At 33.7% G+C, this 12,922-nt stretch overlaps 1 protein-coding gene across 14 annotated transcripts in view; it reads left to right on the forward strand.

Moving 5' to 3' along the window:
* CLASP1 (cytoplasmic linker associated protein 1) overlaps nt 1-12,922 on the forward strand; it is a 355,336-nt gene that overhangs the window by 253,497 nt on the left and 88,917 nt on the right. For 13 of the 14 annotated variants that reach the window (XM_056793731.1, XM_056793732.1, XM_056793738.1 and 10 more), the window contains one exon: nt 12,169-12,272. In XM_056793731.1, the coding sequence (XP_056649709.1) occupies nt 12,169-12,272 (104 nt within the window). Of the gene's footprint in view, nt 1-2,892; nt 3,001-7,509; nt 7,573-12,168; nt 12,273-12,922 lie in introns of all 14 variants that reach the window. The other variant, XM_056793741.1, reaches the window with a different exon arrangement.

Genomic DNA, 12,922 nt, shown 5'->3' on the forward strand with positions numbered 1-12,922 from the left:
TGACCCCAAACTTAATTCTAATCCTGAAATATTCACATCAGCACCTCATAAAGACACAGGATGATCATAATTTATTGGACTCCACTGTTTGTCTCCTTCTTTATAGCCATTCTTTTTAGAAAAAATAATTTTTTAAAGCACTTTGTCTTCAGGTGTGGTTTTATTAGTGAGAATGCATTATACTTCATTTTACACTATTCTGTGTCTAAACCATGATTTCATATAAGAGATATATATTAATTTGTGCTTTTAGCATATGAAGGGAAATTTTCGTTAAACTAAGCATCTGACCACATTTTATACCCTACAGTCTCAAATGTGGAGAATGAATTTAATATCTAACTACTTGCTATTTTATGAATGCTCAGACCAGTGTGAATTAAACACTGTGTAATCATCTGGTAAGACTTATAAAAAGTTGAGGTTTTCTTTAAATATGTTCTACTGTTCTTTACATAAGATCAAAATTTCACTCAGATTTTACTCAATCAGATGTTCTCAGGTGATTCCACAGAAAGAATGCAAGATAGAGAGAAGGAAATATTCATTATCATATTATGCATAGCACATGTGCTATGTCTGCTTCTGTGATAGCCTGACATAATTTGCAAACACTTATGGGAAATAAATGGTCAGTCTATACAAGAAAATGTTCCACCAGAAGCATATATATGATTGCTAAGGTTAGTCAAGTTAATAGGTCAGCTTGTAGCAATCATACTATCCTATTAAATGTTTTGGAGTTTTTGAGAAAATCTAGTTTACTGGTGCCTTTCTGTGGAGAATTTAACAATACTTGAGACATATTGTTCACTCTTCAGGATATTCCTCCAGAATTAACTGGGTTCTTGTTTTGGGAGAAATTTAAATCGTGGAAAGGTATAAAGTCACTTGTGTAAAATTAAGTTAAGGGGCCTGAATAGACCTTATAGTGGGTTTTTTTTTTCATTACATACTATGCAGAACCCTGAAAGAAAGCAGTATTTCTTTATCCAAGGAGCTGCTTATATATTTGTATACTCTAGGCAAACTCTTTAAAATTGTTCAGACATTTAGAATATTGGAGTTGTTTAAAAAAATTTATCACCACATCTTTGGGGAAGAATAAAATAAAGAATTAAGCAACTTCAGGTCAAAGAATTATTATTGACTAAAATGTCCAGATGTTCCTCTCCATACTTTATCTATAATTACCTAAATGTTCCATAATAATGAATACTAAGATAAAACTTCGTTTTATTTCATAGTGAGTGTGATACAGGAAGTTCAGTTTTAGAGGGTTTTTGCCATTGCAGACCTGAGAGTTCTTTATTAGTATCTAAGTAGATTCCTTTGGAAAGCTGGTTTTTGCTTTTTATTTCTTGGTTGTCTTTATCAAAGGCATCCATTATTTTTGTTCATAAAATTGGCCATCCAATTCATTTACTTTACTCTTTAAGTATTGGAATAAGATATCTGAGGCAGAGTTGCAATCTATTTTATTACAGTAGATTACCAAAACATTGTATGTTCCTATAGTAGGCAAACCCAGGGTAAAATTAAATTACAAAGTGAGCAAAGTTTATCATTACCACTCCCAAATCCCTCCCAAATTCTGAGCATTCAATATCTTTATGCTGTCTTTTGACTGCTTAGGTCTTTCATTGTGCTATTAATTGAGAAGACCTCCTCTGGTAGAATCCTATGGGTCTTTCTCTTTTAAAGCTTTCTTTTGAGATTTCTTTTATTTCAGGTAACTGCTGTTGACTAGCTGTTGTTTGAAAAGGATCTTTTTAAAACTCATTTTAGAGCTAATAAGGTTAATATGGGGCTATTCTTGAGTAATATAAGGGAACAAATCTCTTTTTTTATTTTTTTTAAACTTAAGAAACCACACAGGCTGTTGAAATTTTTATTTTGGGTGGTTGGTAAAGTGCTCTTTGTTGAAGATAACCTTTTCTACGTGCATATAGAATTGACCTTCTTATTCATTCTTTAGTCAAATGATCCATAACTCCATATGGAATATCTTTTGCAAAATTTTGGACAATATATTTCTCTTTGCTTCGAATCAAGCACCACTATTCTTTTCCCAGTGCTATTACCATTTTACTGGGGGATTCTGGGCTAATCTCTGAATAACTCCCTGCATTAATTCTTACTTTGGAATAATACTATCTCATCAGTCAATATTTGTAGTGATTGGATGTTTTTTACACCGAAAAAAGGTCCTTTTAAACACAAATCACTGTGTCTGCTGTAATCTCAGTAAGTTCCTATTCTATAGATCTTCATGTTATGCTAAACTTGCAGTGAAAAGTCTACTCTTAAGTCTTTATCTTTCTTTTCCATTTTATCTAGTTTTAAAAAAAAAGAAAAGAAAGTTTTCTTCAGCTTTATGGAGGAGAAGAGTGAAAATCATTCTCAACTCTTTGCTACCTTGAATTTTTCTTTAATAATAGTTCAATACAATTAATTCTTTTGTGAGAAACAAATGTGCATAAAATCAACTTTCTTTGTCCTTTCACTGTATTCAACAGTCATCAAAATTGGTGCTCCTCAGCAAATGCTTTTGGACCTTATATTCTCTGACCATAGTTCATCTTCTCAAAATAGCTCTCTTCAATTCATAAATTTAAATATGAATCTAATTCTTACTATTAAAAACAATTTAAGGAATTGTGAATACATTTTAAACTCAAACCTCCATATGGTCAACTTAGCAAATAAGAAACCTCAACAAAAGAAATGTAGATGGTTCTGCAAAATTCACTTGAAAGGAAAGAACTGCTGGAAGTGATAATTAACAATGTCATTAATTACATTAACAGAATGTGACTTATTTTTTTGTGAGCTTTTCTGTCCTCATTAAACTTGTTCACCTTCTCTGAAACTCTCCATGCTGCATGCTAGCACGGAGCAGCCGTATCCCTCGACCCAGCATGAGTCAGGGGTGCAGCCGCGATACCAGCCGTGAGAGCAGCCGAGATACAAGCCCTGCTCGGGGCTTCCCTCCACTGGGTGAGTACACGTAGGCACTGAAATCTTTTAAGGCAGATGAGTTCCTGTTCCTGATTCTGATTGCCTAGTCAACATACTCCTGCGTGGAATGACTTTGCTTTCCCTCCTTCTTCTCCCTGTGATCCTTTCTTCTCTTCTTTCCTCTTCCTCAGTTTACCCTTTATCCTCCTCTGCATGCTTGAATTTTGACAACTTCTAATTTTCATTTATCAAGAAGAAAAACACCACTCCAGCATGATATTTTGTCATTAACTACTAGCTACCACCACCTAAGCTCATTTGTATGGGCTAAGATAAAATTCAGCAGAAATGACTTGCTGACTTAAAAATTCACTTGCAGCATTGATATTCAGCCTTCTTGAGATTCATGACTTTTAAAGTTTGGGGATTAATTTGTGTATTTACTTGAACTGCATATGGACTGCCATTTCTTAAAACTAGGTTTGAAAAAGAAAAAAAGATCACAACTACTTTATCACTTAGAAGACTAGAGTTGTTCCTGGTTAAAGGCAAAAGATCTTAAGTGTAATTAAAAAATCAGAGATGTCAGTCATTGTTGAGAAAGTGCCATTTCAAGGATTGTTTCTTTAAGTCTTGCTATTTTAAGTTGTAAATCTCCAAAAAGATTTGTAGTCAGCTTTTTTTTTCTTCCCATCACCTTTAATTACATAGAATGAACATATAACTTGATAATTTACTTTGCTCCAACAGTTTTGTCCTGAGTGTAAATTTAAGATCAAATCTTGTATCACAGTGTGCTTTGAATCTATAAGATTATAATCCCTGGTTGTTCTGAGATTAGGCCAACAACACAGATAAGGAACAGACTTGATCATGAGGGTTTCTTTCCTTGCCAGTTCCTGTCAGCTTTTATGGTTTAGTTATATTCTTATCTTCAGGACAAAGAAGAACACACAAGCATCTCCTGTAGTTACTCTTAATTTCCTTAAAGTTCATTTGTAACCCATCTCCATTTTGTCCTTGATTATTTAAAAACAGCCATGCTTGCATCATGTAGGGGGAAGTGAAGTATCTTAAGTAAAAATGTTTCGTGTCTATTTAGAATTTAGTAAGCAATATGTAAATGAAAATATGAGGACAGTACTTACCATTGTATAACAAGGCCCATCTCTCAAATCAAATAATAGAATTCTGGGCAATAAAGATATTTCATAATTTGTAATATTATTATTGTGTGACATATAATTAAACTAAATAGGAAATGATTTGTAAATCTAGAAATGTAATTTTGCTGTCTGCTTTTTCCTCAAAAGCTTACAATGCACTCATCTCTTAAAAGTTGTTGTTTTTTTCATCACTAATTTCTGCCCCCCACCCCTTCACCTTAGGGTAATATAATAGTTGGAGGGTGGGATGGATGGGGTGTTATGAACCAAACCAGTAATTATAATTTAGTGTCTTCATCACTGATTAGCTCACCATTTATTACAATCCTTCTCTAATATGTCAGGTTTTGTAAAGGTAAAGTGGCATAGATCCCTACTGTCTCTGACTGATCATTGCTATCAAGGGGATCTGCAATGCCATGTCCAGTCTGCATAACCATAACGTATGATATGTGAATATCCTTTGCTGACCCTTCCTTGTTCACCAGATAAGTAGATGTCTGATATTGCAGAATGCTCATGATAATGGATTTTTCTCAATCATTCCAGCTGAAACAGTCATAACATTTTCTGAATGAACTGGTGGTTTTTCCTTTTAACTTGATGCTATATCCCTACTTCCCATCATTTCTCAACGCCATCCTTGTCAATGAGAAATTTTCCTGTTAAAAATGTTTTTTAAAAATGCAATTTTTGATTAGTTGAGATAAAAGTTTGACCTCTTTTCTTTTTCCCTACCAACTCTCCCCCACCCCTAATCTGGTATTCTTTTGATGTTGGTGTTGTGTGGATATAGCCTTAGTGTAGTATCTAATGTATACATTAGACCAAATACATTGAATATTTGAGATCAGGACTGAGCCTTTAGCACTTGGTTATGTTCCATCTTTGTGTTTTACTTTCTCTATTCAAAATATAAAATTTTAAATCTTCTCAATGTGGTGAGGATATAGAATGAGCTACTTAAACCACTTTTGGTTTAGGATTATCATGACTTTGGCAGAAGATATTCAAGCAGCCATTTTCCCCCTTTCTTTTTTCCTAATAACCAATGCCATTTTAGGTTTTTCTTCTGAGCTAAGTATTATATCTCTTTCCTGATGAGTTATTCCCATCAAATAGTATGTGTAAGTAGCTCTATTTGTGGTACCTTACTCGATTTTGGTCATGTTTTTTTTCTTCTCTAACTTGGATGAACATCATAAACTGTCCTTTTGGGTATAGTCCATCATTTCATAAAATAGCAATATGTCAGATACTGATAAAGTAATGATTATTGGTGTTAGTTCACACAACTATACTAGTATGAAAAAAGTGAAGTATAAATCAGTGAATCTTATTTCACTTAAAAATTTATTTTAGAGTTGTCAGATTCATCTCAAGAGCAATTTGGGATATTTTCAGGGATGTGGTTCCAGTGTATGAGTACTTCACTAAGTGAAATTAAGTGTTAACTCAGAATAATATATGTACAGTTTGAGATTTGATATTTTTCAGCCTATCTAAGTGACTGTTTCTTAAAGGGTAAATTTTATTGCTAGAGTGGTCCCATGTGATCCTAAGAACAGCTTTCTAGATAGACTGCAGCTCCATTATTCTCTAAAGTGCTGTCTTCAGGAGGCAGGTACAATGGTTCAGTGGATTGAGAACCTGGCCTAGGAATGGGAGATCCTGGGTTTGAATTTGACCTCAGACATTTTCTAGCTGTATGATCCTGGACAAGTCACTTAAACTCCATTGCCTATTACTGATACTTAAATGGAAGTTATGGGTTTAAAAAAAAATAAATAAAATGCTATTTTCCCAGTAGAAAAAAATATTTATGATACTGATATCTTTCAGTCATCAGCATCATTATTCAGCCACTCAGAGAGTTACTTACCCTCATCTTTTTAGAAGGTCAGTACTAGGCATTGTAGATTTATTTTACTTTACTATTATGTACTTTCTAGAAAAAGGACCTTCTGAAGAGACATCAGCAAGTAAATCATCCTTTTTGGTTATGCTGTCTTTATTAATTAATAACATGCTTTACTAGTATAAACATTTGATGAAATGTGAACACTCATTTAAAACAATTCATAACAGAAGTTAATATGCTGCTACAAAATTATTTGCCAATTCTGATAGGAATTAATACATATAAAGAATAATTAAAAGTGTTGAGGAAAATGGAGCACACTACTATTTTTTGTTATTATAATTATGACTTTCCCATTTATTATTTACTATCCTCTTTAAGAGATAGCATTGTATAACGAATGGTAGGCTAAGCTTGAGGTCAAGAAGAGCTGAGTTTTAAGTATTGGCTCACAAACATACTAGCTTACGTGACCATAGACAAGTTAGTTAACCTTGCAGTGCTCCATATAGTTCCTAAAACTTAAGTGACAGAAAAGTGGCCAAGTCAACATTGATGGGGAGGTAGTTTCCATATCCTGATTAAAAATTTGGATCTATCCTACCGAAAGAAAAATGACTTCTCGAACTATCATCAATATCTGTGTTGAACACCAGTTAACATTTAAAACCTTATTTGATGAAGTCTTTTCTATGAGAAAAGGAAATTCTTTTTTTTCAGGTAGATGAATATTAATTTATCTCCAATAAATACCTGGCCATTAATCATTCTTATATCTAAATCAAACTGGAGTTAACAAGTCAAGCCTACTCTCTATTCAGGCAGAGGAAAACACTTTCAGCAACCAAAAATTTTGTTAATCAATAAGATTTCTAGACCTTAGTCTATGACCCTTTTATTTTTAAACAATATTCAATATTCTATTCCAGGAAAGCCAAAGAATTTGGTTAGGGTCCCTTGTGATTATTATGAAAAACCGTGAAAATTTTATTCAAATATGTGGTTATGCTTTTTTCCCCTTCATTGTGTTTTTGAACAAATGCATTATTGCAATTTTATTTTTGGTGCATGGTGTCATATGCCTAGTAGATCAATGAGATTTATCTGCAAGCTGAGTCTGCAGTTCATTCTTTTGCTATGTCACTTTGGGATTTAGATGGACTTTCTGAATCCCAGTATTCTCCAGTTCACTGTTGCATATTTCCATAATGGCTGATGTAAACTTTGTGGAACAAACATAAACTTGGAGTCTCTGATTTTGGTTGAAACATACCCAGGTTGGAACTCCTTGAAGAATGCCTTTGTCATGCCTTGTATGTTTGATAGCTGTGTAAAGGAAATTACATGGAGGTTTGAGAGACTGACAGTTGTTGTTCATTCATATCCAACATTCATTTATTTTCGCAAGAAGATATGCCAGTGTTGGTAGTAGTCATATGCATTTCCTTTGGGCTGTGGCATTTTCTGTCTTGAGTACTTCTGTGTTAATCCTGTGGGTGTTGCCATTCCTTTTACCTGCAGCCTCTCGACGTCATTCCAGGTCCACTAGTGCTCTCTCCACTGCTGAATCTGTTGGGCAGTCAGGTGAACAAGTGCTAACTGCATGACTTGGCTTCTTCATACATTCTAGTTTTATGCCCATTTTAACATTTGCTTTCATCAGTGTCAGCTAGCACTTGGCATGTATGTACTTCATTTTTTTTAATGTGCTTTTATGTTTTAAGTTGTTGAATGTTTATAGTTCTGTTTATAGACCTTAGATGCATTGTATCCAGTTTTATAGTATTAATTCTATAATATTTTTCCTCATTATAAAAGACTAGAAAATATCCATTCCTCTCCCTCAAAGAAAATAAATAAAAATTCACTCACCTGTAGTTGTTGTATGTATGCCCCCAATTTCAAGAGGGAGGGTTGTTGCAGACAAGTGACCTTAAAAAGTTTTTTGTAGTTCTCATTCTTGGTTGCAAATAATGTGGCAAATTTTCATTATTAATTAATACTGTTTTCAAAGCTTTAAAACCATTTGCACATAACTACTTAATGACTTTGATTCCCCTATTAATTGCTTATGTACCTATATATACATGCCTAAATTATACAAAAGTATCATTGCTTTTTTGAGTTGTATGGAAAACAAGATTAAGATTTAGACAAATGGGGTCTGTTGCTAACTACCCTGCAGTCATTGACATTTCTAGATCTTTTGATTTGTTTATTTAAGCCCATCTTAGCCTTGGACCCAAACAAAAAAGCACAATGTAATATATCACTTTGTCCTTCTGCAAAAACCATTTTAATATATATATAGCTATTGTAATAGACCTTTAATTCACAAATGAGTAGGTCATTCAGTTATTGTCAAATATTGGCAGAAATCTATTAATTTGCTGACTTTACATAGATCATAGCTATAATGGAATTGGTAGGTAAAATGTTTTATGGTATGAGACCTAAGATTGTTTCCCCAAACTCTTAATGAAGCAAGATACATTTATAGCTCAAGATATATATATCTTGAACGCTGATTGTTCTGACACCATGTTTCTTCAACCTTTGAATATGGGAAAATTGTAAAGTTAGGTCTCCCCTTTTATCTTTCAATTTCTAGCATTGTTTCAGTTTCCTAGCCCTTTATATTTGATCAGTGTATCAGTGATTATCTGAAGATTAAGGGCCAGATAGCAGTCATAATTATCTATAACCAACTCTTAAGAAAATAGGATATAAGTACCAAGAAGGTAATTAATGTGTATAATCCAGTTTAGTGAAAGTAAAAACCTTAATTTTTTCTGAGCTGTCAAATAATAAATTCTCCCTTCCCCCATTAAAAATGCAAATAGGCTACAACAAATGCCAAATGACACAAAATCATTTTGTGTTCCAACACTACATAGAGCTGGGAAGCGCCATGGATTTAATTTGTATTTGCAAAATAAGAAGCCTTCCTGGAACAGGATACACTGGCAGGAAGCCTCCTTAGAATTTTTTCTTAAGCCAAATTTTATTTGCTATGTCAAGTATTTCTAAATTGCTTACAATTAAATTTATTTCATTCTGTTATTCATAATCTCCCACTATCTACCCTTTTTTAACATAACAAGAAACTGATTTAAAAAGGAATTTTACTATCATGTGTGGAAATAGTCTAATCTTGGTTAATGAGTTCTTGCAAATTAAAGCTTTTTGTGCTTGTGGTGTATATGGTAATGGGCAGAGTTATTTGAGTGCCCTCATATTAAATTGCTTCTTAAATATAATGTATATAACATATATGATCAGAAAGTATGTTAAAAAAGGGGATAGTGTAACATAAAATTTTTATTTCCTTTTAAAAATTCATGGTTGTATTACTTATCTAGTAGCACTTAAGATTTTTTTCCTTTATGTGATGTTAAAAAGTAAGTTGGGAAAAATTTTAAATGTTCTATAATTTTATTAGAGTAAAATATATGAGTCTTTTAAGTAACTCCTTAATTCAGGAATGAACAAAACCAGGCAATTTATCAATACATAGTCTAAATTTCAAAACATGACATTTCCCATTATTCAGATCAGATGCTGTAATAAAAATGTTATCTTTTTTTTTACATAAAAATATTCATCTTCCAGGATATTGCTGATATAGATTAATTATTAAATAGAAAACACTTTAAATATTAGCTTTGTCTTTTACAAGTTTTATATAATAAAATTAAACTGAAACATTTTTACCATTATATAAGACTCAAAATATATTTATTAATTTCTATATCTTAATGCCATAAGCTTCATTATTGTTGGATTCTTTTCAACTTGATTTCATGGGGTTAATCATTTTTTTAAAAAGAAAAGCTATTGGCTTCATTTTCCATGGTAATTACTAATTGCTTATGAGTAGTTGGAACTTTAAAATTTAAATGTTTTTAAATCAAAAACTTGGATCTCCTTCAGTCAGTGTTATACCTGTCTATCAAACATAGCATTCATAAGACCATATTTGAGGGAAAATGAATACTGGAAGTTAGTTGAACAATGAGATTTTTTTTTTGTTTTTAATTTTATTTGACCTTTATAATGGAATTATTTTATTTTGATATGGCTATTTGCAAAGGGAAAATCTCTGATCAGTTTGCTGGATTTCTGGGTGGAAGAGAATGTGAGTGCACCCTGGTATACAATAAGCCATTCAGCAAACACCAGTTGAAGATTTATTGTTCTCAAGGCACAGTGGCAGGTCTGAAAAGAGACATAGACCATGCCTCTGAGGAACTTGGGTTCTAAGAAATGGGCACAAATAAGTATGATACAAGATAAGGGCAAAGGAAGAGGCTGCTTTCAGGAAAGACTGGAGGAAGTGGCATCTGATTTAGTCCTGAATGAAGAGAGTAATTTCAACAGACAACAAGTTTCTGTACAAATAATTCAGTCTAGCAATAGAGGAAGGAGAAGGACCTGCTTATATGCATGGCATGAGTGAGGGTCGTGTGAGATAGTTGAACAGATTCAGATTATTTGGCTTAAGCATAGAACATGTGTTAGGGATATTTGAATTGTAACTTAAAGTTGGAAGGAATCTCTAAGGTTCAACCTAAGGTTTTCCAAATGAAAAAACTCAGACCCTGACAAAGTCAAATGACTGTAGCAGAGACCCATGTAGGGAACGTAGCAGATCTGGGATTCATAAACAGCCCCATAACTGGTGTTCTTCCCACCATTCCACAATGAAATAAGATTGAAAAGGTGGTTTTACACCAGATTAGGCTGAAGAGTTCTTCCCCTCTCTGCCCCCTTTCCACTTTTCATAGAAGGTATGGGAGTTAACTAGAATAATTACCAGAGAACCACATAGGATCACTCTTAATATAAACAGCTTTATGAAAATTATATTGGCAGCTATGTAAAGGACTGATGTGGGGGAAGTGGACCAGGGGGCACTGCCTATTGCCTACATGATGTTGGCAATGTGAGTTAGAAGGAGATTCAAGAAATGCTATAGAGGTAGAATCAGAAGAACATGGCAATTGAATGGATAAGGAGGATAACAGAGAGAGAGCAAAGTCAAAAATGACTTCAAGCTTTAGAACCTGTGGAACTAAGACTATGGTGACCCTTCCAATAGAAGTAAGGAAGTTGAGAAGAGCATTTGAGGAAGTCAGTGAGTTCAGTTTAGATCACATTTAGTTGGAATGTAATCGTGAGAGTATTCAGTTGGCAGAGGAGTACCTAGAGCAGTACCTTAGAGGAAGCCACAGTTGGGGATCAGGAGGCAGAAGATGAACAATCAGTAGGTAAAGCAAATAGGGAAAACAAGAAAAAACCAAGATTGGAGGGAGTATCAAGAATAAGAACGTTCAACAGGGTCAAATATTGAAGAAAGTCAAAGAGGGTTAGAACTAAGAAAATGCCTCTGTATTTTAGCAATTGTGTTGTTTTTAAGGGCATGGAGAAAGCAGCTTTGATAGAATAATGAAGTCATATTTTACATGTGCTCAGGGGAGGGTGTGAGATGTAGAGAGTTCCAAGAAAGGTACTTTTTAGGATAGGAGAAACTTAAGCATTTTTGTAAACCAAGGAGGAAGAGCCATTAATGAATGACAAATTATAGATAGTCATGAAAGTGGGATGGGCAGGAAAATTTGTCTGTGAAATGAGGTCCCAGGAAATTTAAAAGGTGGTGGGAATTAGGCCACAAGGGACTGGCTTTGTCCAATATTAACACCCATTAAACAAGAAGAACTGTAATAAAACTTTTTACTAATAGATTAGTTTAGTCTAGATCTTGTTAATTCCTTTGTAATTGTTATAGTGGAACTTGTCAATCTGTGAAGCTTAAAAGTGAATAGCAGTACCAAATAACAAGGCTACCTTATCCTTCAGGTAAAGATAAATAGTTTAAATGATCTATAAAATCCAAACTTCCCTTCCACAATCTAAGTAAACTCTCCCCAAATTTTCCAGTTAACAAAAACATTTAGATACCAGTTTATTCTAACCATCCTTTAAGAGACAATTACAGCATGGTAATGGTTAAATTTGAGCTGTGGTATATAAATATCTTGATTTAGTTAAATTTGACAGCTCATAGGGGTTCTTTAGAGCCCAGGTCTGATTGCTGGGAAAGGCATGGTTGACTGCAAGTAATTCAGAGGAAAGATGAATTAACTGAACAGAGTTGTTTTGCTTTTGTCTTCTACATAGATCGGTTTGGGCTTGGGCAGCCGGGAAGGATGCCTGGTTCTGTCAATGCCATGCGAGTTCTAAGTACAAGCACAGATTTGGAAGCAGCTGTTGCTGATGCCCTGGTAAGAGGGACAATACACTACAGCAGGTGACCAAATGTCACTTTTGTTTGTTTCGAATTTGTGTTTTTTTTCATTGCAGATGATATTAGTAAGTGAATTGATAGCTCAAAATGTAAACTTATTTTCAGCATTTTAAAATTGCTCTTATTGAACAAGTATTCAAATCTTTATTGTAGATTTCTTTTTCTCTTACTTTACATCTCTGTACTTAGGCATTGATAAAAAGTGATCTGCTAGAAGTTAATAGGATTGGGTAATTCTTTGCTGCTTTCCTGCCCAGCCAGTGGAGGTTTGATGACATCGTGCTCCTAGGAAAAGGGTTATTAGTTTTTTCTTTACCTTTTATATCCCTAACACCTTCAGTCTTTTTTTTTCTTTTTTCTTTTTCTTTTTTGCCTCTGCTATATTGCTCCATTTTCAGTCATGAGCAAAAATTTTGGCATGATCTAAATATTAAGAGGTATCCAGTCCTCTTGCCCACTCTTGTTGCAGTGTGGAAAATCCTACATTGATGCCCTCACTTATATACATAATTTTTCTTTTTCAAAAATGGTATTATGAAAAGGGACCTTAATATACTGTGGGAACAACATAAACTAGATGTTTATTATAGAATAAGGTAAAGGAAAGAAGGAAACACCAGAGGTCTT

This window comes from Monodelphis domestica, chromosome 4, assembly GCF_027887165.1.
Source record: "Monodelphis domestica isolate mMonDom1 chromosome 4, mMonDom1.pri, whole genome shotgun sequence".
NCBI lineage: Eukaryota > Metazoa > Chordata > Mammalia > Didelphimorphia > Didelphidae > Monodelphis > Monodelphis domestica.